At 41.9% G+C, this 27,836-nt stretch overlaps 1 protein-coding gene across 1 annotated transcript; it reads right to left on the reverse strand.

The window, feature by feature from the left end:
- Positions 1-620: 620 nt before the first annotated feature.
- htatip2 (HIV-1 Tat interactive protein 2) lies at positions 621-5,814 on the reverse strand. Its single transcript, XM_036535389.1, has 6 exons — positions 5,640-5,814; positions 4,877-5,066; positions 4,355-4,462; positions 2,587-2,724; positions 2,411-2,472; positions 621-1,939 (listed from the first exon to the last, which is right to left on the reverse strand). Exons 1-6 carry the CDS (start codon positions 5,759-5,761, stop codon positions 1,723-1,725), a joined length of 837 nt encoding a protein of 278 aa, XP_036391282.1. The 5' UTR covers positions 5,762-5,814; the 3' UTR covers positions 621-1,722.
- Positions 5,815-27,836: the final 22,022 nt, after the last annotated feature.

Genomic DNA, 27,836 nt, shown 5'->3' on the forward strand with positions numbered 1-27,836 from the left:
ATATCCCTAAATCCAGGTGTGTGAAGCTTGTCGCATCATATCCAAGAAGACTCGAGGCTGTAATCGCTGCCAAAGGTGCTTCAGCTAAGTACTGAGTTAAGGGTCTGAATATTTACTTCAATGTGATATTTCAGTTTTTTTATTTTTAATAAATTTGCAAACATTTCTAAAATCCTGTTTTTGCTTTGTCATTATGGGGTATTGAGTGTAGATTAATGAGGGGGAAAAAATTAATGATTTTAGCATAAGGCTGCAATATAACAAAATGTGAAAAAGTGAGGGATCTGAATACTTTCTGAATGCACAGTACATTTTCAGAATCTGGAATGGATCAGAACTCAGGAAGCAGAGTTCAGAAGACACTAATTTGCTTCCCTGGTTGTGCTCAAGTACAGCACTGCAGTTGTACAATGTAGATGTAATAAAAAAGCCAGTCAATGTCTTAAAACAAATCTACGTATGATCATCATGCTGAAATGTCAATCCTGCACTATGAGAATGATGGGAGAAATCAAAATTACACTGTGATCATAATGGGAGAAACCAAGTCTACATTATGATAAAGGTGGTCAAATCTCTAAACTCAAATCTGCCCTATAATGATGGTAGACATCAAATCATAGGAGTCAACCATTTATTTGTAATCAAGTTTGAAGTCAACAATAACAGAAGGCCAGTTTCATGATAACATTAAAATGAATGCAAAGCCTTTGACAGCACATAAAATTAGAGTAGATGTAAAAGCAGTATAGCTGTGTCCATGTCCACCCCAGGACAGAAGGTGCTGGAATGTCTGATCTTATCATGAACTGTAACAGTCATGATTTGTAGTGTTAAGTTAATGTTTCTACATTGCAAATCCTGACCAAGCAGAATTTTCACTGATGTGTATGCACTTATGGGGTGCATACCACTGCCACTGGGGGCAGGACTGGTTGCACTGGGGGTATGTTTGCACTATTTTCTGTGTATGACATTCAATATAGGGTGTATAGCTGTAAAGATCACTTCCACCCTGGGCAGAGCCAAAGCAATTGGAAAAAGGTTTGATTGCATTAGGGGTTTAGCTCCTTTGGAAACAATACAGTTTGCATAATAGCTCCAAGGATTAAAACCATTCTAAGCAAGTTTCTGGTAGTAACAGGCATGCCACCTGGTCCATTACCCATCCGAGGAGCACCAAATGGTAGCCTAAGAAAGGCGTAACAAGAGCCATATCCAGGTCACCTGGGATCATACTGTACTATTTTGAGTCTTTCTCCAGTTTGGCAGTGATGAGGGACACATATTCAAAGCTGTATTGCCCAGATAGTCACATCCATATTTCACAGAAAGAAAAGTGACAGAAATGAAATCAAGTGATAAACACACACCACTGCATTTACATTTTTTCACCTTTGGTCAAACCAATGCAATCAATGCAAAAATAATCATATTACATTGGTACCAAATTCTAGATATGCAATTAAATTCATCCCTGACACCCTTGTCTACCTTGTAAAGGCATCATGAATACATCTGCAGTTTAGGTGCAGTTCTATTATATGTTTTTGAAACGCATATACAATAGGAAAAGGCACCTTTTAAAATGTTGTTCCCATTCATTTCCACACCTTTCAAAATCTCTTTCAAACCAAAAATTAAGCTGGCATAAAGAAAAGGCACAGATTCAGAAAAAAAAGCACATTCACATTAAATAACTTTTTGAACACAGGCTTCTTTTCACTTTTCTGCAATCTTCCCAAAGTTGTAAATGGCCTTGTTCTCTATGATTTCCACCTTTTTTTCCCCCTCAATGAGTGTGTTGACAACCATTGCCCTAACCAATGATTTTATGGGTATGGACAAGGCAGTAGGAAAAAAATAGGACACAGGGGCGAGAAACTTCCTGGCCAACCACTCAGCTGGTCTGGACTCCTGCCGGTCAACCATGAGGACCCTGGGGAATGAAGACACAATGAGGACAAAGGTGATCCTGTCACTGAAGAAAGTATCTTCACATAGTTTATGTGAAAGCAGTTCAAATTCAGCATTTACTGTCTAAGTGTGTTACAGTCGAGATGTAATATTACTACAAATGCTAATGCAAGCCATTTAATAATTTCTGTTTATCAATCAAAAGACATCTGCATAAAGTCACTATTTCATGTTCATAGAGTGTCTGATTACAGGACATAAGAACAATATTTGCTTTATTAATGAAAAGCAGCTATTTCCAACTGTAAACAGCAACAATGAAAGCTGAACAGGGACTGAATAGTGCTGAATAATAATACAATATTTTTTTAAGGATGTAAGGAACATAAAAGTAGCTTGCAAAGTGCTTTTACATCCAAAATACTTGTTTTTGTGCTGTGTCAGAATATTGCATGCAAATACACAGAAAGAAAGATCAGGAGGGATTACTTACGCAGGCCTGAAGATGGAATATCTTTCAAAGCCCAATTCCTCAACATCAGCCTCAACTTCTCCCTACAAAAATTATCATTTTTGCTTAGACCAAATGATATGGTTTAAAGAAACCCATTTTAGAATAGCTCTGATGTTTCTGAAAAATCATGCCTAATGCGTATGTTTATTGTTTACCTTTACTCTCAGGTAGAGGAAGCCACTGTTTTTATCTGCTCCCCTTGAAGACTCAAGATTGAAGTGGGAGCAACCTCCATCCTTGGCAAGCTGTGCTGACTTTAATACGTAGTCATGATCAACACGTATAAAACCTTCCTGAAAGCACACAAAAATAAATGTGCACCCTGAAAAATTGCAATAAACAAACCAAAATATGATGTTGACAATTAATTACTGAATCCTGTTCTACATGAAATGGGGCTTTTTTTTTTTACACACAAGGATGCACTTGCCACAAACATCCAGGCCTATGAAACCTTCTACTTTTTGTATCATACTGTTTCACAATTCGTACAGGTGTAAAATAACTTCAAAACTGTCATGTTACTCTGAAAAAATATGGTTGCACCCTACACACACACACACACACACACACACACACACAGCATCAATGCTTAATGCCTAATAATGCATGAAAATTTTTCTTCAAAAATCACAGCCCACTGAGGAACTGACTGAGTCCAGCACAGGCTCTGATTGGTGCATTTAAAAGTTTTGGACGTTGAGGCCTGCCAACGGAAAGCATTGCCTCATTTTAATGTTATTCACAGCCTGCAGAATGAAGAGTGGATTAGGCCGAGCCCCTAATTATTTTGGCTTTAGTTCTGGATTAGCCCTCTGTACGGTCAACTCCAATTCACAGCCAGCATTTGATGAAATGTGAACTGACATAAATACCGTGGCTCACTTTCAATCCGATTATGCAGTTAAGTCACCTCAATGCTAACCCAAGCATAGGACGCTGGCGGGCCCCCTTTCTGCCACTCCTGCTAACAACTGACAGCCCCTCCCAAATACACAGGACCCACGCTACCACCCCACAGCCCCACGCTACACCCATCACCCAGCCTCAATGGAGTCCATTCAGTGAGGTGAAGCGCACACTGCCCCACATCACCCTAAATATTGTTTTATGAGCACTAAATAGACTCGCCGCCCCCTAAAGAAATTTCACATCTTCTGAGTGCTGGAATTTCTACAGCTTTTATAAAGGTTAAAGAAGAGGGAAGAAAGAGAGAGAAAGCGCTACAATGACCGTCTTGTGTTCCCCCCCTCCTGAGAATTCTAAAGAAGCAGTCAGTATGTGTGTGAATCCATTTTAGAGCAGGACTAAACTTCAAATACATTAGCTGTAATACGCTTCACAGGTTCCAGTGCACAATGGCTGTTTGGTGCCAGGGTGGGGGCGAGGTGCCATTGACAGGACATCCTTCTTCTCAGGCGAATGTATACAAACAGCCCACGGAAGCGAGGCTCAAACAACAGCCAGGGCCCTGCTGAAAGGGAGACCTTTTCCCACCAAGTTTCTATAATCGAGGTGACACTACACCAGGGAAAAGAATCAGCCTTATCGCTGTATGGTCCATGAGAACTTACAGGCAGTTACTGTTACTGGTAGTCCTTTTTATGGAGAGATTTAAAAGGCTGAGCCTCTGGAGTGGACTCAGCTTTCACCTTTATTGGAAAGTGTATATCTGAAGTTCAATTATAATAAGCTGTGCAGTATTAAGCAGATAACATATAACTATGGTTTAAAGTGATCAAAAATGAAAAATTTTCTTATCAGACAGTACGTACTCCTTGCCTATATGGAAAAAGACAACCATCACAACAATAAAAGTGACCAAAAATATTTTGTTTCTTTTACTCTAGCGCAAAAGCATACAGTCTTGCAATGTAAAGATAGGGCAACAACACAGGTTTCAGGGGAGAAAGCAGCACTCACAGTTCCTGCTTTGGCTTTTGTTGTGCCCAGGCAGCAGTATCCAATATCATGACCTTGAAAAGCTGCAGCATAATCATCCAGCTTTTCAAAATCCACCACCTCCTGAATCTGAAAGGAAACAGCACTTAAACACACAGACATTAACTTAATATTATTATTATTATTATTATTATTATTATTATACACTTCCTGCTGTGGGTCATAGGAAATTAGATTCACACTGGCATGAATTTCAGGTTCTAGCACTGAGGTAATAACTATAGCACAATTTCACATTGAAATTGAACGGGTGTTACTTAATTTTTTAGTTGTGAGACAATTAAGTAATGTTGAGAGACTTGTTATCACATTCTTACTCTTTGTTTACCACGTTATAGTTGCAGCCTTTGAACAAAAACATTACACACATGTAGTACCTCCTTTTTGGATTCCACCCAGATGCGCGAACTTGTTTAGCGTCTGCGCAAATGGGGTGCGGAGGAGGGGAGTTGACGAATACACATCTTTCGGTTTTTTACTTACCACGTTTTCGTATGTTTTGTCTTCAAAGGTCAACTGTCGTCTCCCGATCAGGGTAATTCTGGAGAAAATCTGTCGACTAACAATCTCTTTCAGCAGTTCCTTGCCGGTCTCCCCAGATGCACCGAGAATGAAACAAGTTTTATTTTTCTGTCTGAAATTCTCTTCCAGTGTCTTCATATCATTCGCCATTCTATGATACACAAGAAATAAAATTATTTTGCTTTATTAACGCATGTTTTCTTTATTTATTTCGTTATTTAAAACTCGTTGTTTACATCGGTTACAAAAGTGATATTATGTAGTACGTGCGCTCCACTCCCACGTGAAATAGGTGGTGGAGCATGACTTAGCAATATCGCTACATGGTTAACGCATGTAATCCGCTGTACCTGGCTCCCTAATGTTAGCTCACGAGCGGTATTCCATAGCTCGGTGAGCTATGCATGCCTATTAACCGTGCACGTTAGTTTTAAATGAGCTAACTAGCTAATTAACGATATTAAAACCTCAGCAGTGAAATGATGAGTGGAAGCAAAACGAGGGTACCAATTCCATGTTTCCCTTTCTACATATGTTTTGCTTTAGCACTGTTTAATATCGTTATAATTACTTTTTCAGTGGTTTACCTGGCTAACCTGGCTTCTAGGTCGCTAACTTTAGGGTTGCCTTAGCTGGCCTAATTAGCACTTCCCAGGTCGTTCGCGTTTGGCTGTACACTGCGACTGTGCACCAAATTGACAGTATAGCTACTAGAATGCCTTACCTGGGAAACGTAACTTCGGTACACTCCGAATTCTCCAAATGATGGAACACAGCTGCAATCAAAGCAACTAAAATGGTGAAGAAGCCAACAATTTTACTGCAGCTACAGTCTAGTAGTTTCATAACAGATTTTAGTGACACAGACAAGTATGTGCCAAGAGAGACGCTTCCTGTTTCATGCCATAACCATGCATATTCGAGCATGCGCACAACACAAAGCCCGGCTCACAAGCAACTGAACCTTGGCAAGATATTTAGTAACTAGTTGTAGAGAGTTTATCCTTATTTACATTATGTTATATACAAAAAACATATATTCACCCATGTGTGTGAGTGGATTTAGGTAAAGCAGTGGTACAACAAATGTGCAAGCTTCATATGAACGTTTCACAGATTGCTGTCGTTATTATTTGATGCAATGTCTATACAATATAGATCTAGATAGGAAAGGGATAAAGCAATTACACATCTGAGTTGACAGCAGAGAATCAGGATAGAAGATGTGTTTTTAAATGGGACATAATTTATGAGGAGTTATGGCTGCAGTGTCCAGTGCTGGAGGAGTAAATATTAATAATACATGCTTTGCAGATGACAGTTTCCTTGTAAAATCTCCAAAAGTTACACAACAGTCTAGCCTGATGATCAACACAAAGACCACAAACAATTATAGTAATGTGGAAGAGAGTGTTAAGTTTAAGAGTGAGGAACAACACTGCAGGAAAAGAACTGGAACACATAGAGTCATACATGAATCCAGATGAAAGATCAAAATTGGAAAATCAGAGCACTGACATTCTAGGCATGGTCAGCACTTTTACCAACCCAAGACATGGCCCGCAAATGTACAAGAGGTTGCTGGCAATTTCATGGACAAAAGTAAAGCCAAGCTCTCAGAGATTGGCATCTCTGGAACCACCCTCTCTTGGTTCAGGTCCTACCTGACCAGTAGATCTTTCCAGGTCTACTGGAAAGGCTTCACCTCCACACCCACTCCCCTCACTACAGGTGTCCCCCAGGGCTCTGTATTGGGACCCCTCCTCTTCTCCATCTACACCAACTCATTTGGTTCAGTCATTAACTCACATGGTTTCTCCTATCACTGCTATGCTGATGACACTCAACTATTCTTTTCTTTTCCTCTCTCCACCCCCCAAGTCAACAAAAAGATCTCTGAATGCCTGGCTGACATCTCCAAATGGATGGTCTCCAACCACCTCAAGCTAAACCTGGATAAGACTGATCTACTGTTTATCCCGGCCAAGCTCTCTCCTCTTCAAGAGGTCTCAGTTACTGTTGACGGCACCACAGTAACCTCCTCCACATCGGTGAAGAGCCTGGGTGTCACCCTCGACAACAGGCTGGACTTCAACAACTACATCTCACAGACAACATGCTCCTGTCAATTTTTTGTCCACCTACTCCACCTAGCTGCTCGTCCAGGCCACCGTGCCTCCCAGCCTGCACCATTCAGCCACTGCAGCTCATCCAAAACGCAGCTGCTAGGCTGATCTACAATCTCCCAAAGTTTCCCCACGTCAGCCCGTTACTGAGATCCCTCCACTGGCTCCCGGTTGCAGCCAGGATCCGCTTCAAAACCTTGACTCTCACCTTTTCTGCTGCAAAAAAGACCGCCCAACCTACCTTCAGGACCTCATCCTACCCTACACACCTAATCGACAACTTCGCTCTGCTACATCCAGACGCCTTGCTCCTCCCACCAACAGAACAAAAGGCCCACGCTCCTCGCAATGTCATTTTTCCATCATCGCCCCCCAGTGGTGGAATGAACTCCCCACCCCCCTGAGAACATCTCCTTCACTCCAACCCTTCAGAAGTGGGCTGAAGACATACCTCTTCAGACTCTACCTGGACTGACACCCTTGCCATTTAACCTTGTAAATCTATGAGTCTTGGCATGTACTTGTAGCACTATCTCTGACCTTGTATTTGTAGCACATTTTTGCCTAGGTAGTATAGCGGCACTTTATTGTCCCAGTGACTGTATTTGATGTATGTAACCTTATATCAGATTAGTTGTGTCTCGCTACACCGACCTTGTGCTCAGCTTCAGCACTATCTGCATTGTATGATCTGTACACATCCTGCCCTTGTGCCTGTTTGCCTACTATATGCACTTTTGTATGTCGCTTTGGATAAAAGCATCTTCTAAATGAATAAATGTAAATGTAAAGCTACCCACCAAAGCAAAAATGAGAAAAGGTCACAACAATAAACAATAATAAAATAAAGGCATATGGTAAACTTTGGACACATCATAAGGCAGCAAGGATTGCAAAACCAGGCCCTTGAAGACAGGTTAGTATGAAGGAGACTAAGAGGCAAGAGGAGAACATCATGGCTTCACAACGTCAGAGCCTGGATTGGTTATGATTATGCAGCATGTTCCCAGCAGAAAGCAGGGAAATGATGGATATCCATTACATCTAGCCTTCTATGAGAAGTCGGCATCCCTGTGTAGCTAACAGAATTTGTGTGTCTGACACAAAAACAATCGTAATGATTTACAACAGATGAATTTAATTGCACAAACAAGAGTCATATTCATGTGCAAACATGGGGTGCTGAAATACTAGTATGAATGCTAATACTAACACCACTGCTACTAATAATAATAAAAATAATAGCTGCAAACAAGAATGACTGATTGTCAAGTAGGAGCAAGGTTCTACCTGCACTGAATTCTACCTATCTATCATGCCCTCCATGTTTATTCAAACCTATGATGAAACAGGAACAAAAATAAATATGATAAAGAAAATTTGTAATTAGGATCACATTTGTAAAGGTTACTTTATTCAGCCCTTTAAGAATTCCTTTAAATAAATTTTAAAATGATATATCTTACATCTAAATTGCTCACATGATTGTGCTAGTCATGGCAGGGCTACAAGGAAGAAGCCTGTTCTGAGGGCAAACCACAAATAAAGGCACTTTAAATTCAGCAGACATCTGAATGACAATTGGAAGCATGTCTTTGCATCAGGGGAAACTGAGGTTTCTGGACCCATTCATCAGTATTATGGTTGGCATGAAAAAGGTGAAGCTTAATCCCGTGTTTATGTTTTTTTTTAATACAAGCACTGCAGCCCTTGTTTTCTATGTGTTTCCCACTTTGGACAACACTGTTATGGAATTTGCCAGTTGTATACTCTAGGCTTACCTCACCACAACAACCTATGCACTGGTGCAGAAGCGCTGAGATGAGACAATTGCAGTCATTTGGTACACTTACAACAGCTTTTCCTCATTGCATGTCACACAGTGCATTACATTGCAATGGGCACTTAGTGGAGTATAGGTAGTATTTCACTCATGTCATCAGAACAACCACAGGCACCTGACAAATTACAGGTGAGATGAGCACGCCCTTGGCAAATTACTCAAACCTTTTCCCCATCAGAATGAGAACAGTTTGTAATGAAAGCAGATTGTTCTGCCACTGTGGGGTCCTGGTCTGTTAAGGATAGCCTTCACCTTTCCCCTAGAAAATGAATGTTGTGAAGTGTTTGTTTGTGTTACTTGGGGAAATGTTAAATGTTCAAGGGCTCTTTGTATTCTGTCCAATTCAAACCTACCAAAGCGGATTATATTTCATCAAGTGCATCCAAATCTGTTAATTGTGTGCCTGTTTGTCATTGTAATTATCTGTGTGCATGTGAAGCCAGTCATTGGTTAATGGACCACACTTGCTTAATCCGAGGCACATTAAAGACAGATCTGTGGGTGCTGCTAGTACTGAGTAGCTTGTGGTGCTTGTGCCCAAGGCTGGCATTCTTTCCTTTGCATTTTATAATAAGTTATTTGATTTTTTTTGTAAGCGTGTTCCTTCTGTTCTGTTTGAGAAGCTTCCTTACAGTGGCATTGACAGCAAAAGACATGGTCAGTTTCAAACCCAGGCCATAGGAGGAACGGAGGGTTAGAGGATGGAGGGAGCCATGAACTCCAACATGTACCTCAATATTTGAGCCAAAAACCTGGACATTCCAGCATGGCAAATCTACAAAGAGATGATTGACTGAGTGCAGATCCAATGAGCATAATGGCCATCTCAATTTATAGAGCTCAATCTTATCTAACATGTGGTCTGAACTCAAGAAAGCAGTTCATAAACAAAAGCTAAATGATCTACAGAACCTTAAATGTTCATGTTTTCTGGAATAAAATGCATTTTGACATACATTATATGGACAAAAGTATTTGGACGCCTGACCATTACATTGTAATGAGATTGTATTCAAATACATATACTTTAATATGGAGTTGGTCCTCCTTTTGCAGCTATAACAGCTTCCACTCTTCATGGAAGGCTTTCTACAAGATTTTGGAGTGTTTCTGTGGGAATTTGTGCCCATTCATTCTGTAGAGCATTTATGAGGTCAGGCACTGATGTTGGACGAGAAGGCCTGACTCGCAATCTCCGTTCCAGTTCATCCCAAAGGTTCTCGATGGGGTTGAGGTCAGGGCTCTGTGCGGGCCAGTCAAGTTCTTCCACACCAAATTTATCAAACCATGTCTTTATAGTTCTTGCTTTGTGCACTGGGGCACAGTCATGTTGGAATAGAAAAGGGCCTTCCCCAAACTGTTGCCACAAAGTTGGAAACATACTATTGTCCAAAATGTCTTGGTATGCTGAAGCATTAAGATTACCCTTCACTGGAGATAAGGGGCCTAGCCCAAACCCCGAAAAACAGGTGTGGCTAAATACTTTTGTCCATGTGGTATATGTATGTATATATAGTGTGTGTGTATATTGTAGTGAGCTGGGTTCTTTGGAAAGAATGATGCTGCACGTTGCTAACTTTGGCTAACCAACTGTTTATTAAACAACATACAGAATACTCACACACAGATGGGAAAGGAGGGGACTACACAAAAGGGGAATGCAGACACAGTCACGGTGGGTAGAACTGTTTACAAAAAAGAACACTGTCGCAAAGCATGCTGGGCAATGCTCTGCCCACTACCCCCAACACACCACACTGCCCCCGCCTAGGTGGTTTGCTGTCCCCAGCAACCAACAATAAAGTCCCAGAGGTGTTGGGGGAGTCGCCGCTGACGCGGAGCCCGCTGCGAAGGTCCCTTGGCGGCCCTCGGTGACATGACAGGAGCCGGTAGCTGGTTCTTGGACCCTGACTCCCCCCCGGACGGAGCCAAGGGTTGGTAGGGAGCGAGCTGGCTGTGGTGGAGCACCACCACCCGATTCCACTGGACCAGCTGCACCCAGTACACAACGTCCGAAAGTCTCTCCAGCACCGTGCACGGACCGACCCACTGACTCATCAGTTTGGGGGAGAGACCTTTCTTCCGCTCTGGGCTGTACATACACACCAGCTCACCCGAAGCAAAGTCCTCCCCTGTGCAGCGTAAGTCATACGCCTGCTTCTGTCAAATCCCGGCGCTGGAGAGAGCTCGCCTGGCCAGCTTGTGTACTTCCCGGAGCCGCTCCCGGAGGTTGTGGAGATAATCCAGGCCAGGTGCGCCCTCCACCTCAGGCTTGGGGGGCTGGCCGAACACCAGGTCTGTGGGGGTCCGGAGCTCACACCAAAAAACATGAGGGCCACAGGGGTGCACCAGGTGGACTCCTGCACTGCCGTCCGGTATGCCCACAGGACCAGGGGCAGGTAGAGGTCCCAGTCCCGCTGCCGGCAGCCGGTGAGGATGGCGAGCTGGATAGCCAGGGTATAGTTGAAGCACTCAACCACCCCATTGCTCTGGGGATGGAGTGGCGTTGTCCAGGTCTTCTTGATCCTCAGCCACCAACAAACCTCACCGAACACCTCAGCCTCAAAGTTCTGCCCCTGGTCGCTGTGCAGCTCTTCAGGTGCACCGAAGCGGCAGAACATGTCGCTGACCGGCAGGCGCTCGGTGGTGGTGGGGGCACTCTGGTCAGGAACCTCATATGCCTCGGGCCACTTGGTGAAGTAGTCCATGACCACGAGCACGTAGCAGTTCCCCCGATTGGTGGTAGAGAAGGGGCCCAGGACGTCCACGCTCACACGCTCCATCACGGTCCCCATCTGGTACTGCTCCAGGGGAGTGTGGGAGCGCCGGGTTGGCCCCTTCCGTGCCATGCAGGAGTTGCACAGATGGACGTAGAGTTCTACGTCCTGCCGACACCCCGGCCAGTAGAATCGGGACCTCAGCCGGTGTAGGGTCTTGGCGACCCTGAAGTGGCCCGCCCCACCGAGCCGTTGACAAGCTGGAGGACCTTGGGGCACAGCTGGCGAGGCACCAGGAGCTGGAGGATGTTGGGGCAGCCCTTGGGGGACTGCCAGCGGTGATGGAGGAGGCCACCCCAGCTGGTGAGGCTGAACCACTGGGAGTAGAGGGCCTTGGTCTCGGGATCCAGTGCCGACACTGCCACCCATGCCGGTCGTTAGCCTGCCCCCACCCAAGCCTAGACCTGGGAGAGGACAGGGTCCTGGCTCTGGCCCAGTCAGAGCAGCACTCGAAGGTGGCCGGGGCATTACAGAGGCCAAAGAGCATGACCCAGAACTGCCACAGCCCCTGGCCGATGCAGAAGGTGGTCTTGATGCGCGCCTCCGGCGTCAACTCCATCTGCCAGTAGCCGCTGCGGAGATTGAGGGAGCTAAACCATTGGGACCCGGTGATGTAGTCGAGGGCGTCGTCAATGCGCGGCAGAGGGTAGGAGTCCTTGTGAGTTACCCTATTGAGGCAGCAGTGGTTGACGCAAAAGCGCCAGGTGCCGTCTTTCTGGACCAGGAGGGCAGGAGCAGCCCAGGGGCTATTGGAGGGGTCGATGACGCCTGCCTCCACCATCTCCCTCACCTTTTGTTTTGCTTGGCAAGGGGTAGGCGGTGGAGGTGGAGGCGGATGGGACATACATCACCGGTGTCAATGTTGTGTTGCACCAGGCTGGTATGCAGTGCACCGTGCAGTCCTCATCCCTGGCCGCGAAGATGTCGGTGAACTGCTCCAGTATCTCCCATAGCTGGCGCTTCTGGTCTGCCTCAAGGCCTCTGCAACTCTGTTGATACATGTCGTTGATGACCTGTCTGGTCTCAGGCGAGGGTTGGAGCGGTGGCAATGACATGGGGGCCCCCTTTGTCGTTGGCAGCGACGTGGTGGACTTCCTGGCTGGCACCGGTGACGGGGCAGACCCTCTGGCTGATGGCGATGGTATGGTGGACCTCCTGGCCAGCAGCGGCGACAGGGAGGTAGGTCGCAGCCCCTCTTTACCGGTGGCGCGGAGTACCACAGCTTCCAAACCCAGGTAGAGCATAGCCCTGGGGACATCCACCATGGCTTCCCACTTGGCCAGCAGGTCCAGCCCAATGATGCAAGGGTCCTGGATGTCAGCTAGCCAAAACTGATAGTCAACACTGTGGCTAGCGACAGACACCTGGAGCGACCTTTCCCCTTGCATCTTTGCGCATTCACCAGTGACAGTGGCAATGTCTGGTGGGTTTCCAGCCCCATGGTCTTGGCCCATCCGTACCAAGTAGGGTTCCGGGGCGGACCAGAGAAATGGTGGACCCCGTGTCCACCAGGGCTCGACACGGGGTGCCATCAAGGTCGCAGTCCAGGTACAGCCAGTGTGTCTGGCCCAGCCGTCCAAGCCACAGCAGTGACTTTGTGAGGGGAGGATTGATGGCGGGTGGCAGTTCCCCCGTTGTGCCACCCCGCTTCAGTTTAACGGCAGCCGGGATGATGTGCAATGTGGCCCAGCTCCCCACACCGATAGCACCCCTCAGTCGATTGCCCAGTCACTCTTCTGGTTCCCTGCTGAGGTCATTGTGGCGGTGTGGTGGTAGCCTGGTGAGTCACTTTTTCCTCATTGCCATTGATCCTCATTGAGGTCCATGAGGCTCTGCAGTGCTTTGCCCTCCAATGCGAGAGCGACCTGGACCGCTGTTTTTTCCGCCGACCACACATTTATCTGGGAGGCCAGCCACACTTGAATGAAGTAAGTCTCCGGTGGCTCTCCCCCGTTGTAGCGTGGCAGCTTCATCACACCCCAGCAGGAACCTCCTGGCTCCATGGAGAAAGCTGTAAAGCAGACTCCTGGCTGAACCGCGGGGGAGGTGCCGACTGGCCCCAAGGGCCGCGGCATGGTTGGGTCCACCAGCAGAGTCGGGCTGGAGTCGTGGCAAAACAGCAGTGTCGGCCCAGGACTGTGGCAGAGCAGTGGTGTCAGGGATCCAGCATCCCTCCAGTGGTCCAGTGCAGCTGTCAGGCAGGGAACACTGGCTCCATTGGTGGTTTCCCCTCAGTGGGCGTGGCATTGGGTAGTCTCATTGAGACTGGAGGTGTTTGCTCTTTAAGCTGTGCCCCTGCAGCTGTGTAATGAGCATCTCTATTTTTTGCAGAGATGTCATTTCTTTCTTCTGTTTCTGACATCAATTGTAGTGAGCTGGGTCCTTTGGAAAGAATGAGGCTGCGTGTTGCTAATTTCAGCTGACCAGCCATTTATTAAACAACACACAGAGTACTCACATACAAATTGGAAAGGACTACCCCCAACACGCCACAAGATATATCAGGGTTTCTATTATCCCGTAATTATCCAGTTTTTCAAAAACGTAGCTATAACGAAGGCTATCCCTAAACAGGACATTTGTGTTGTTTTGACAACGAAATGTGCTTATTTATGAGTTCAGCGAGCTGCACCCCGACTGGGCTACACTGGATAAAATTGCCTGTGTTTTGCCAATGTCAAGCATGCCAGCAGAGAGGGGCTTCTCTCTGCAGAATTGAATTAAGACAGCGCTGCAAAGTCGTCTGGAGGAGGAGAGAATCACACCGCTTATGCACATTACAAGCTGCAAAGACACATTGGACACGTTTGATTTCAAGTCGGCAGCAGAGGACTTTGCCACAGTGAAAAAAAGGAGAAAATAAAATGTTACCTGGTAGCTTGTAGGCTACATTTGATGCCATGTAGGCCTAGCCTTTTTTTTAAACAGGCTACCGATGTTACAGGTTACAGATGTTTCCTATTGGCCTACATTTTTGCGGCCAATGTTGAGGTTTTGCTCAATTGTTACTGTTTGTTTTACTTAATCGCTACTGTTCATTAAATAGTCAAACTGATTTGAAGTCATTGTCATTCTTTTGTCAACCTAGGTGCTCATTATATTTACGTTTGTAACATAGACTGTTAATGAAGCGTGATCGGTAAGTTTCAAATTTGTCCGGTAAAATAAATTCTTTCCGGACACTGGACTAGCAAGAAAAAATCCTAGCGGAAACCCTGATAAGCTTGTGGCATTCTAGTTTTTTATTGGAATATGTTCAATTTGGACCAGAATTTGTTCCAAGGTGCATACTTTATTTGTACAAATCAATCCAACAGTTCAGCTCCAACCGAAATTGCTTCTGTTAATGTCCTTAAAGGTAGCAGAAAATTCCATGTAACATCATTGCTTCGAATTTTCAGATAAAAATTCATGACTTTCTTTGTCAGACATCCAATGCATTTTGCCTAGTATTCTTTTACGCACTGCAATTTCACATCTCTGTCAGCAGAGGGCATTGTTGAGTTTTGTAGTTGCAGCAGTGCCGCCTGTTACTGTTTCATCAGGTTAATATTTTTCTGATAATATCATGTTAGTTAACGTACAAATTTGACAGATATGTCTTAGACAGCAGCAAAGCTGTAGGATTTCATGATCTGATGCAATCTCTAAGATTTTGTATTTATGTGAATTAAACAAAAACAGTGAATTACATTCAGTAGCCTTCAAATTAAGTATATTTATGTCATGTAAAGTTTAGTAACTACTTTATAAAACTAATACAGTAGAGGGCTACTTTCTAGCACTCTCTATCGATTTAATTTTATCAACATGTTTCCTAATTTACCAAATCATATTGCATAAAATGTGAAACATACAGCATTACATGCAAGCCAATCCATCTTTGTTTTCATGTTTTATGTGTTACAATCAGTTAAAACATTTAAAATTATAGTCAGTGCTTTATGCCTGCACCTGCCTGCAAGCTTTTACACATGTGTCACTGACATTGTACACTTAAAGGATGCTGTTGTTTTAAATGACTGTCTAAAACTCCTTTCATGTCTTAGCACCCAAATTAGTCAAGTGCACAAAGAAACAAATTTCCCTTGTCACAGTTCAGATTATAGCCAGCACTAGCAACATGCTTTAAATACATCTGTCTTTTAATATCAATAAGTCATGGCTCTAAAAGTAGAATCAAGCAAAATCATTAATATCATCATCTGTGTTTTCACTAGGGATTTTTTCCACACCTGGAAATGTGATGTATTACATGTTTTATTGTATGTACAGACTATAATGTTCACTTTAGCCACAGTCAAACCATTATATATAACCACTGACAGATTGATTGTGCAATTTTATTACTGGCTTTAAGTGTATTCATTACATTATATAATACAAGAAGTATCCATGCCTAAAGATTTTGACAGAATAATTTCTGCAGACATGATGTTCCACTGGCCACTTGTATTCTGTGAGTGCTTGTGTTCCTTATCGACTCCAAAAGACTGGGTCCCCCACTCAGGAGAAGCTGCTCTTTTGACCAACGTACTATATTTAACATGAAGCTGAAAAATAAAGCAATTGAATATTAGGGATTTGAATCCCCTACTGCTTGCAACATAGGAAGGTGACCAACAGCCTCTTAGAACCACAAGTCGTGATCTTTGGAGTCTGTAGGAAAGAGGAGTCCCTCCTTGCCTCTTGATTAAAAGGAAATGTCACCTCATTGTTCTTACCAGCGGGTATTAATTGCCACTAGCAGTGGGGAAGTGACTGCTGTTGAGTTCCTGTCAGTTGCACATGTTGATTCATTGTCATTCATTGATCAGCCAGCAGAGTGTGGATGGGTACTCCTTTTAAAACCAGACTGGATGAGTGCGTGTTTTATGCTTTAATCCTATTCTACCCTTACAAATATTAAATTAAATTTGAATGATTGTTAACTTCAAATCAATTACATTTACATTTACATTACATACATTCTTTAAGTAAAAGCCTATTTTCTTAAGTGAAAGCCTATTTTGTGTATATAATTTTGGAAACTGACAACCCTCTTTTTCAAAGAAGAGTATTTAAAAAAAATAAATAAACTTGCACTTTCTCAAGCTAGAAAATATACAACTGCAGCAATCAATGATTCAAAAAGAAACTTTTTCTTACTTGCCAGTGTCAGCAATCACAGGAGCCTGTTTGAAATATCCAATAATAAAGATTTGAACACTACTATCCTGGTAATTGGTTTCACCTTATTTTCTTTTTGGATTACAAATTAGACAGTCCTCTTGTTTATCTCTTCAAAAGAATTAAACAGGACCTGATTTCCTCTGAAGGAGAGAGCATTCAAACAGTGCTTTCATCCTGCACAATCATCTCTTATTATTTCTGTTTCAAAAGCATGGCAGTTGTTTGACACTTTTACCTCTTAACTATCACAACTGGCATTATAACTTGAATACTAACAGCTTTTTATCTGCTTTTTTCAAGATTTTACTACCGCTATAATTTTCAGAGAAAGCTTTTCATTTCCCCACCTTGCCTATTTCATACTTCTCAGGTCCCTCCATGGTCTTGTAAATGTATAAATTGACTTCAGGGCCCTTGTTTCTGCTTGCAGCTGTATTTACCATTCTAATTCTCTTTTTGTTCAGTCAAATGTTTATACATTCCCACTTCAGACCATCACCTACTTATACATTTACCATCTCTTGTTTTCTGTTCTATCTATTAATTCTTCCTTTGCTAAATATCCCTTCCATAGCTCCCCAGTAGTGGAATTAGCCTGCCTACTATCTTCTCCCAAAAACACACCTTCCCCTGCAGTTGATCTATTCCTGTAATTTTCATCTATTTACAAAAATACTGATCTCAATACAGCCAAAATACTGTCAATACTTTAGCATGAACATGGAACATTGATATCAACATTCTTTGTATAGCGTGAAAATCTATATGTAAATTTTATGATTTTATGGTTATAATATAAGGAAATAATATAAATGATAAGATTTACTCCTCTCTCTGGGATCTGCCAGCCTGATTGCAACCATTTTCAAGCACAAAAACTGTGACATCAGCAGTTGCATTCTGGCCATGGTCACAGTGGCTCATAGTGAAAGCTGTCATGGGGAAGTTAAGGTTGTTCTCTCTGTGCTATCCAAGATTATACAGTAAGAAAGGAAACCAATCATATTGACCCATGCTTCAGGTGTGATGTTTCTGTTTTATAAATGATCAGGTTTCTTTTTATAACTTTGTCTTATGGACATAAGCTCCTGTAATGAAATGATAACCTCATGTACATACTGTCTGAACCTTTTTGACAGAAATAATTTTTTTCAGAATGAACTTTTTTTACAGATACAAGAGAGACCTGATAGCCACATCCTCTCTTTTGTTGAATCTTCTGCCTGCTGAGCTGGCCACTTTTCTTCATTATCTGTTAAACGTCAAAAAGGAACATGGTTGTGACCATACTCCATGGGAAGGAATATTAAAATGTTACATTTTTTGAATAAGATTTCCTCAATGCTTTAAGACCTCCAATTAAACAGAATATCTTATTTCATCCAAGGAAGCAACCAAACATGCAAATGATTCAAATCCACTTTAAACTAACTTTAATTTAATTCTCTTGAATATTCTTTAAATCATCCTGGATGATAGCATTCACTACATGACATCATGAGAACAGCAACATCAATAATTAAGAAATACAGTATATACTGAACAGAAATATACTGCAACACATATTTTCAAATCACTGTCACAGTGTGTTTTAAAAAATGCATACTTTCTCAATATTGTCAGGCTGAGTCTAAACTATTTTACACTGGGCCCTGCATATATAGTTTCCCTCATATCTTCCCAGGGAAGCAAGGTTGGGCAAATATCAATTTGATGGCTAAAGCCTTACAGCTCTGGCAGTACTCTGAATGTGTTGCAGTGTCTATGGATTATATAACTGAAAAGAGGAGACATCTACTTATTCAAATAGATAAAAATCTTATCATGGTGTACACAGGCCTACTCATCAGGGCACCTCCATTGCCAGCAGAAAACCCAAGTTCATACTTTTATCACAATAATTATGTCTACTGAATGTAAAGGTTACACCCATTATTAAAAATATGAAATTAGTTGGCTTTCATTAGCCCATAAGTATTACAAGGTGTGCTGATATTCCAATATAAGTAGTTCAGTGAATGAAAGTTTTGGAAGCACTAATTGCAGACGGTGTGACATGCAGTGTGTACATCACTTTGAGGCTTCTGTTAAAGAGTAATGCAACGGGCCTGGCCTCACATCCAATGGAACAAAGAGGAGGCCCAGGCTTAGACCAGAGAGCTACTGACTAGAAAGTGTGATGCTAATGATGGCAATTAATGGAGCCTGACAGCACAATCTGCTGGTTATTGTTCCCCAGTAGCAGCACCACCGCTCACACTCATCCATGCTTTAGGTGAGAGGAGACAGATTGGGGGAGACTGGGCCCTGTGGGTGAGGTGCCACACAGCTGATCCTATTGTAAGGATTAGCTCAATTAAACCAACCCCTTGTCATCAAAAGCAAGTGTCAGAAGGGATTTGATTGTCCGATGATATGTCATTAATACTTGACTTTCCCCAGTCATCTGGCACCCCAGCTTCAAAAAGGAGGAGAAAGGAGTAATCGCTGGACTTGCCTGTGCGCCTTGATTGTTGTCTGTCCCATTTTGACTGTTGTTAACAATGGCAATATGATGCCCAGTCCCTTTTGGGACCGTGACCTTCTGGCAAGCTCATCTATTTATTGTTGTTATATTTCAATGCTAATCACCTCAAATACTACAGGCTGTATTCATTGCAGAAGCCAATGCATTATATTATTTGTATTTACAGTTAACAAAATAGTATGTTACAATATAATGGCAAATTATAAACTACATACATAGTAGCTACATAATTACATAATGATAACAATATTACAAAATAAGCTTTGTATAATCAGATTCTTCGATACCATTGAAAAAACCAAAACATGCTCTTTCTTTATTTTCAGATTTTGAACACATTACTAACTTTGTTGGTAACTAAAATTACCATTTTGGAAATGGTAGATTCCAAATTTGGAAGAGAAAAAACTGATACAGTAATATCAGATGACATCAGATAGTATTAAAACAATGTGCTTACAAATTGTGCCCATTTTTTTCAATAAGAACAGTACTTGTTGATTACAGTAGAAGTAAAGAAATACATCTCCATAACTGCCTTTGTAGGGTCTTTTCTCCCTTATTTTCTTGGCTCAGAATCTGAGTGAGGGAATCACCTCACTCAAATGAACCTATTCTAGGGTATCAGTACAGCTGAAAGCACTGAGACCTGCTTTGTAAACCAGCATCAAGCCAGAACAAAAGAGTAATTAAATGAGCAAACAGATTACTCCAACTCAACTGCAGAGCTGAGAGCAAATGTGCCCCCTGACATTTCCCAGCAGGTACAAATAATACTGGTAGAATGCACAGAACAGCTGCCCAGCCCACTACTATCTTTTCTGAGGCTTTCTCTGTGGGACCGTGCATTGCTTTGCTAATGACACAAACTATTGCCCCAATCCAGTTCCCTGTGTTTACCTACATCCCATTGTCTTGTATTTTTCATACTCGTTTTGGAACTTGAATATTCTTCTGCTGGTCTGTGTGTAACATATTTATAACACAGTAAGTGTAACTCTACGTCTGGGAGGACATCACTTACATTTTTTTTCTGAAACAGTTATTCCTTAACTTGATGAGGTATGGGTATTGGGCCAAATGCAGTATAATATACTAGTGCTTGTCTGGATATATTTTCTAACTGTTTTTGTATCTCCCCTGCTACAATGTATGTAGGCTTCCTTGTGTGAAATCAATGACTTTTCACTTTTTTCATATATTTCATAGGGTGACCATACATCTTCTTTTTTCCGGACATGTCCTCGTTTAGAGACGCATGTTTTAGGTCCCAAAACGAGGGCATGTCCGGGAAAAAGAGGACGTATGGTCACCCTAATATTTCATATCTTTATCTATTCTCTCAAAAAAAAAACAGCTGTGGCCTGTTACCTTGTCCCACTTAGGAATGGTCCAAACTTGATATTACTGGGATCAGTAATTAAATGATGTCGTAAAACTGAACACAACTGTTAAGCACTACTCCTCCATCTCTTTCTTATCATTTACTCAGTCAGTCAGTGTTTTGCTTATTCCTAAAGTCTACTCTCATGTGCAGCAATCAGCCAGAAATACTAAGACCTGACATGAAATAATGTAAAATTCTAATCCATCTTTCCCGACTTTTCAAATTACTCTGGATAAGCGTGTCTGCAAAGTGAAAAAAATGTTACATGTAGTTAAGTTTTAAATGTTTAATCTTAATTGATCATTTAATGGAAAATTTATTTCACAATTCACCTTTCTTTGCACAGCTCCTTGGAAATTTCTGATAAGAAGGGTGCTATATCAAATAATATTTTGCTTATCAATTGATTTAAAACTGGGTAGTGGCTTTTCTTGATCAGGATAATACATGTCATCACTGTAGAATCAATAAACACACGCAGAGTAAATGAGGCTCATTACCTCATTTGTGGTTGCTTTAAACTGGGGGCCAAAATAAAACAAATACCACAAATCAAATGGAACAAGAACAGGCATACAAATTAGCAGCTCTCTGATGTGATACTGCTGTCAATCTGTTTTTGTTTCTGTGACACAACCTATCTGAAAATACCTCAACTTACTTTGTCGTTTTGGTGTGCAATTTGTACAACTGAGGCTTTGTTATTAAACCTATTATTTATAGTGTTGAACTAAGTAAAATGACTATGAGGCAAGATATTTAATTATTAATTTAATGAATAATACTGTATGTACTGCAGGGCGGTGTTAAACACAAACCTGAGAGGATTGTGACAAATACAAGCTTTATTATCAATTGTCTATTTATGTTTCTAAATTATATATGACTGTGTGATTACACCTGGTATCTATCCAATTGTACAAGATGGTCTCAAATCTAAACACGAATTTTCTCAACAAAAAATAAATGAATTACTTAATAAATGAATGGATGAATCAATCAATCAATTAAATTCTGGCTCAAAACATGCATTATAGGTCAAAGCTTTCCACTTTGTAATAAGATTGTATTGCACATTGCAATACCTAAGTTCACACTTATGTAGGTACACTCGGTGTATAATTTGGTTTAATGTTTTGATTACTCTAGCTCTTGCCTGGATTTTGAATATAAGAGAATTAAGGAATTAAAGTTAGGAAAATCAAAAGCCATTATAATATAGGCTATTAAAAATATTGATGATGCAATGACATATACAGTATGGATGTATGCATATAGTGTGTGTGTGCATGTTTGTGTGCTTCTCCATTCAGTTCATGAGAACAACTTGGCAGACACAGTAAACTGTACTTAAACTGGCTAAATTGCCAGATGATATTTTCATTAAAACTGCCATAGGGAATACAGATAAAGTACCTGGGGCAGTTGCTCTGATCCCCGCTACTGTCTTGCATTACAACATTTGTGACACTTGTGCCAATGCAGTTGCTAATGCCGTTCAAATTCCTCTGGAATTTGTAGCAACTGGGAACAAGTGGTGGATCATGCATTCATTACAACAAACAGAAAGACATGCTTTGGTGCATCTCCAATAGGAGACATTCATGGTGGTCTCTGGTTATTAGAACATACCATAATTGAATCTAGGCTTCTGACTATGTGAATTTGCATAATTTGTTTTATATGTTGCAAGTCTACAGAACACTGAAAATTGTGAAGCAGGCATCTCTAATCTGTTGTATGAAATGGAATGCATCCTTTTAATGTGTTAGAGTTACCTGTTTCAGATGTGATGTCAATTTGTACATTTTCTCATTGCAAGAAGATAGTAAATACTTCATTTTTGTATTTTGTCTGTTGAATGTTCTATAAAAATGAGTCTGTGCCTTGGAACAAAATGACAGGATTGTACCAATAGTCCATTGTTACAGTTGTCAGCTTTGTAGAGCAGAGTCTAAAAACAAGACCAGTGATTTTCCCAGGAAAGAGAGAAAGCAACAGTGTTGAGTCTCCAGTTTTGAATGGGACTTTCTAATACATGAAAGCCTCTTATCCAATATGTTTGTTTGATTTTCTCTCCCAAATCTGTGTGCTGTTTTAAATCATTCTATTGTTGTATTTCTAGAACACCCTAATGACTGCTTTGAACCTCAGACATTGTCCACAAAATCAGTTGAATCGTATCACATCTCTCAAATCTGTCAAAAGCTGACCTGTTAATCTTTTTCCCGCATGTGCTAAACTTGCTACACATACAGCTTGTTCAGTCTGATCCATATTACTTAAAACTGTTTTAATGTCTTTTCTGTCAAAAATCTCTGATTTTTGATATATTTCGGTTAAATGTGCAAACAAAAAAGAAATACAGTACCAACAGTGATGTATTCTACACACACAATTTGAATTCTCAGAAGAAACTGAATTGAATTACATTGACTTTGATCAGGTTACCAACATATAATAGCTACACAGGTAAAGGAAATGAGTTTATCTGCAAAACAATAAACTGATGAAAGCTGTAGTGTTTGCACAACAATATCCAACAACAATGATAAAAAGTCAAGCTATCATTTTCCAATTTGAAATCAATAAATATGATCAAAAATTATGTACAACAGACAAGGCAGGTTTAATTGAGGCAAAATTAAGCAATGCCTAACAAGATTACCAAAAACAGTAAGATGACAGTGACAAAAATTGTTGCAAGAATGAAACCGAGAGATATGGCTATCATTGGATCTGGGAGAGGACCCGGACAGCATAACACCTGATAATAGCCCAACAGAGGCTCTAAAGAGCCACATTTGGATGGGTCCAGAGAGGCTCTGGTCTTTAATAACTAGGAGGGGGATCATGGCAGACCCACCACAGTACAAACTGGCTTCTCTGCAGGGGTGCAAACAGAGCTACAAATGGTAGTGTTGAGAAGACAATTGCAGCATGAATGAATCTAATATATCCAGTGCCTAATGCCAGTTTACTAACACCTGTATTAGTGCACTATCATGGTGGGGAGGACTGCTGTCTGACAAGTAGTAATCCCATAAGCCCCCTGCATTTGCATATTCCTCATTAGCTTATTAAAACCTGAAGGAGGCAGGCTTTCTCAGCTGGCGGGCTTCATTCCTCCACTCCCACTGCCTGGGTGGCTGTGTAATGAAGTAATGTTAGTGAATGTGAGGTTTATATGTATGTAAGGGATTAAAGAATTAGCATCGGTGTGAACCAATGCAGGCACATTCTCTCTACTGGATCTGCGTAATTGGAGGGGTGGAGAAGATGGCCGATCCATTAGCTTGGTCTGTTTGCTCAGGAGTCAGGAGGCTCAGTTTTCCAATTTTGGTCCCTCTTTGGGCTCTGCAACTTTTGTAAAAGCAGTGGGGGGGGGGGGGCGTCTTTGTCCCAGGACTCTGGCCCTTAACACCTCTGGTTACTTACCAAACTAAGCAGATTCCACTACAAAGCAAATGCCTTGAAGATTTGGAAGGGCGGACAGTGTTGCAAAAAAAAAAAATACCATGGAAGTTTCAAGTGCTACTTGAGGGGCGGCCCAATCAGACCACACTCATTCCATGGCCCTAAAGCGAGAGATAATTTAAATCTATAAACACCTCAGAAGCCTCTTTCTTATTTTATTAGTTCTCAGCTTTCAGATCTGAGCATCAAATGTGCCGAAAGCTACTTAAAAGAAAATTGAAATGTTTTGAATTCAGTGTTAAGAGAATGGAATTATTGGAGGGCTTTTTTCAAGCTGTATAATTCTTATTGCATTGTATCTGACTATTTGTATAGCTGGAGTGAACTGCCACAGCATAAATCTGGCTGCTTTGATCCAAAACGTGATATTAATCGTAAGTAACTTGGAACTTCAACCAGCTTTCTGGACATGCAATTTTTGATTTTTCATAGGTCTTATTTATCATAAATCTACCACAAAGTCTATTATGTCAATAAGAATGGGTCTTTTCTCTATTTTGCATTCTAAAGTTAAAAACATCAAAATTAAGAGTATGCTTTTACCTGTCTGTATATATGTGATGTGTTTGATAAGATCAGGATCTGTCACTAGAGATTCATGCTCCCTCTAAAATTGTATTTACTCTAGAGCAACTGGCATAGAGAGAAAATCGTTGCAATCATACAAAAGCAGTCATTGGTCATGGTCAGTACCAAAACTGTAAATATGTATCTTCACAGCTGGTATTGTTGGTTTTGCAATTGGTAATACTGGCCTTTCAATGTCAGCTTCTGTGCCTCTTATTTTTAAAATGTTGTTTTTCAATACATTTTTCCTTTAATTAAAAAATGAAAGCGTTGTAATACTTGCCTTCTATTGCATCCAAACAGAAGGAATATATTAATATTACAACTTTACAGTGATTTCATGGATACTGTCAATTGTATTAGTAAAACACATTTCTAATTTGGATGAAGATGAATAATGTCATGTGTCCCACTGATGTTTAGAATCACGTTTGACACTTTATTTTGTTTCAAGACCCCTATGCCAAATAACAGGTCACAACTGAGGGTTGATGCAAAGAGACAGTACATATTAGCAGCGGATGATTTTAAGTGGGGATTGGATCAGATGTCATCGCCAAAGTCCTTTGGCCAAGACCCTGCCAAATAGTCCTCAGCACCAATTAGGGGAGTGGAGAGAACCTGGGCAAGAAGGGGGCCACATGCACCCCTGCTAGATATACAGCAGTAAGTTAAGTCTGCTGGGAGACAGGCTACTGGGTACTCAGTGGGAGACTAGAGCCCCTCATCAGACCTGATTTCTAGTGCTCTACTGGGGATTCCTGTCCACAAAGCAGGATCAAGATGATAAGGGTCCGAGGGAATACTAGAAATGCGGGAGTGCCAGTGAAAGAGATCCTGTGAGGGGCATGGTGACACGGGTGGTTCATGGGTACACGTACAGCTTTAATGTGCACCCTAGTGGTTCTTAGTCAATCCTAAGGAAAATGCTTATGCGTTTATTCACCTGGGCTGTAGGGCCTGCAAGTTGTACTTGGTTTGCAGGTACCACATCTAGCTAGACACTTCCCCATAGGTTCATTCTCTGACACTGATTGCCATTTCCCAGACAACTGACAGTGAAGTTCAAGCTCCATTTAGATTTACATATCTGGCTGCACTTATTCAAAAGTTCTATTTGTAGTTCCTATTGATACATCGGTGAGGCTAATGTTAAGATGATGCACCCTCTGAGGCTTGTGGTTCTAATCATACTCCCACACGTGTCCTCTCCCAAACCTGGTTAATTACCCCAGTGTCCTCTCCATGGCAGATTCTCCACACCAGACTAAAAGCCAGAGTGCTAATGAGCAGATAAAGACCTGTGATGACATGGCGCAAGGTGGCAACAAAGCCCCCAGCCCAGTGGCAGCCATGTCTTCCGCCCTGTCGAACAACCCTGTGATGGTCCCTGTGATCTAAACTTTATTGATCACTCAATTTGCGGCTCCCTTTCCTCAGCTCCCCTTACACCGTCTGCCACTGTCTCAGGGGGCATTGAGTCCGGGGGCTCCGTCTGTTCCCCCTGTCAGGGGCAGTTATGTGTGTGAAGAATGGGGGAGGCAGGTGGTGTGACTAAGCGAGGCCTTGTTAGAATGAGGCGCAGAGAGGAGGGGGGCATTTCCAAGCCCTGTCCCAAACAGGCAGCGCTCCACACCCGCCCAACTGTTCCGCATTCAGCGCTGGCCTGCTTTCTCTTCCCTTTTTTTTTTTTTTTTTTTTTTTTTTACAATGCATTGTTAACAAAACAGTTTACAAACCACGGCTGATACATTATCCACCCTGCCTCTACTGAGATTTATTTAGGCAAATGGATTCAGGGGAGGGGAGGGGGGAACCCTAAACTTCAAGCCTTACAAAGCAACACATGGGCCTTGCTGAATGTTCTCCTTATATTCCATTCATTAAGTTCATATTACGCTCCTTATGCACATGAATCCATTGGAAAGATAAACAGGGGAGCACACTGTACAATATGATCTCCCTCAACTCCACATTCACAGCACTTGTGAGTAAGTAGCATGTATTGTTTACACACTGAAATGATGGTGCAAAGATTATTTTTAAAAATGAAGGGACAGTTAAATACAGGGTTTTGTTGAACTGCACAATACAGAAAGCAATAATCAGACATATATGAATGAGAGAGGAGTCTGCATTTCCTTCATCTTCAGTGTGGTAAGGATTGCCAAACACAGAACACTTAAGACATTAAAACCTGACAAAAAAAGACATTTTAACCCTGCAGGTTAAAAAGATACTCAACAGAGCTTATATACTCAAAAGCACAAAATATAATCTCCTATGCAATGAAATAGAAACCCTGGACACAAAAAATATGCAGATAACATTGCACTAATGGATGTTTCTGAAGAACAGACAGGTTTTGTGCATTCACCACATCATTTGGATCTTCCTCCTGAGAGATTTTTTATTGTGATTTTCTTATATTTAATTTGACTTTAACTACATCATCTTTTTCTCTTTCGCCCAGTTGGAGCCTCAATGACTGACAATAGAGTCTTTCAAGGGGAAGGAGGCTAGTGCTGGCCAAAGGTTAAACAGGGCTTCCCATCATGATAAATCACTGCTTAATGAGCCCACCATTGTTCCGCATTGTTGTTGCTCACTTTCAGACCGTTACCTTCTGGTTGTAAAGCTGACACAGCTAATGAACTAGCTGCTTTGAACTTTTCCACAATATTGACTGGTTGCACAGAGCAGATGTCCCTGGCCAAGCAACTAGTAATTGTACATTAGATTAACAAAGAGCTTGGGGTGGGAGATTGGGTGTGTGTGTGTGTGTGTGTGTGTGTGTGTGTGTGTTTGTATGGGTGTGTGTTTGTGTGGGTGTGGGTGTGGGTGTGGGTGTGGGGGGGGGGGGGAACTGGAGTTGATGGGTGTAGTTTGGAGTCAGAACTCCATCTTTAAACAATATATTTTTCTATTAGTCCGGGTGTCAGGGAACAGCATAGAGATGGACCTGTCCTGAAGGACATAACTGTTTGATTTCAGATCCGTAACCTGGACATATTGATTCCATGATGTGTTATTAAAAGGCATTGA

The sequence above is a fragment of the Megalops cyprinoides genome, chromosome 8 (assembly GCF_013368585.1).
Source record: "Megalops cyprinoides isolate fMegCyp1 chromosome 8, fMegCyp1.pri, whole genome shotgun sequence".
Taxonomy (NCBI): domain Eukaryota; kingdom Metazoa; phylum Chordata; class Actinopteri; order Elopiformes; family Megalopidae; genus Megalops; species Megalops cyprinoides.

Bases quoted from the DNA above. Each gene is read 5' to 3' on its own strand.
- htatip2 (XM_036535389.1), bottom strand. From the start codon at position 5,761: ATGAAACTACTAGACTGTAGCTGCAGTAAAATTGTTGGCTTCTTCACC. The intron at 4,463-4,876 runs GTAAGTAAAAAA...GTTTCCTTTCAG, and splicing joins ACAAAACATACGAAAACGTG to ATTCAGGAGGTGGTGGATTT. The intron at 1,940-2,410 runs GTAAGTAATCCC...TTCATTCCCCAG, and splicing joins TATTCCATCTTCAGGCCTGC to GGTCCTCATGGTTGACCGGC.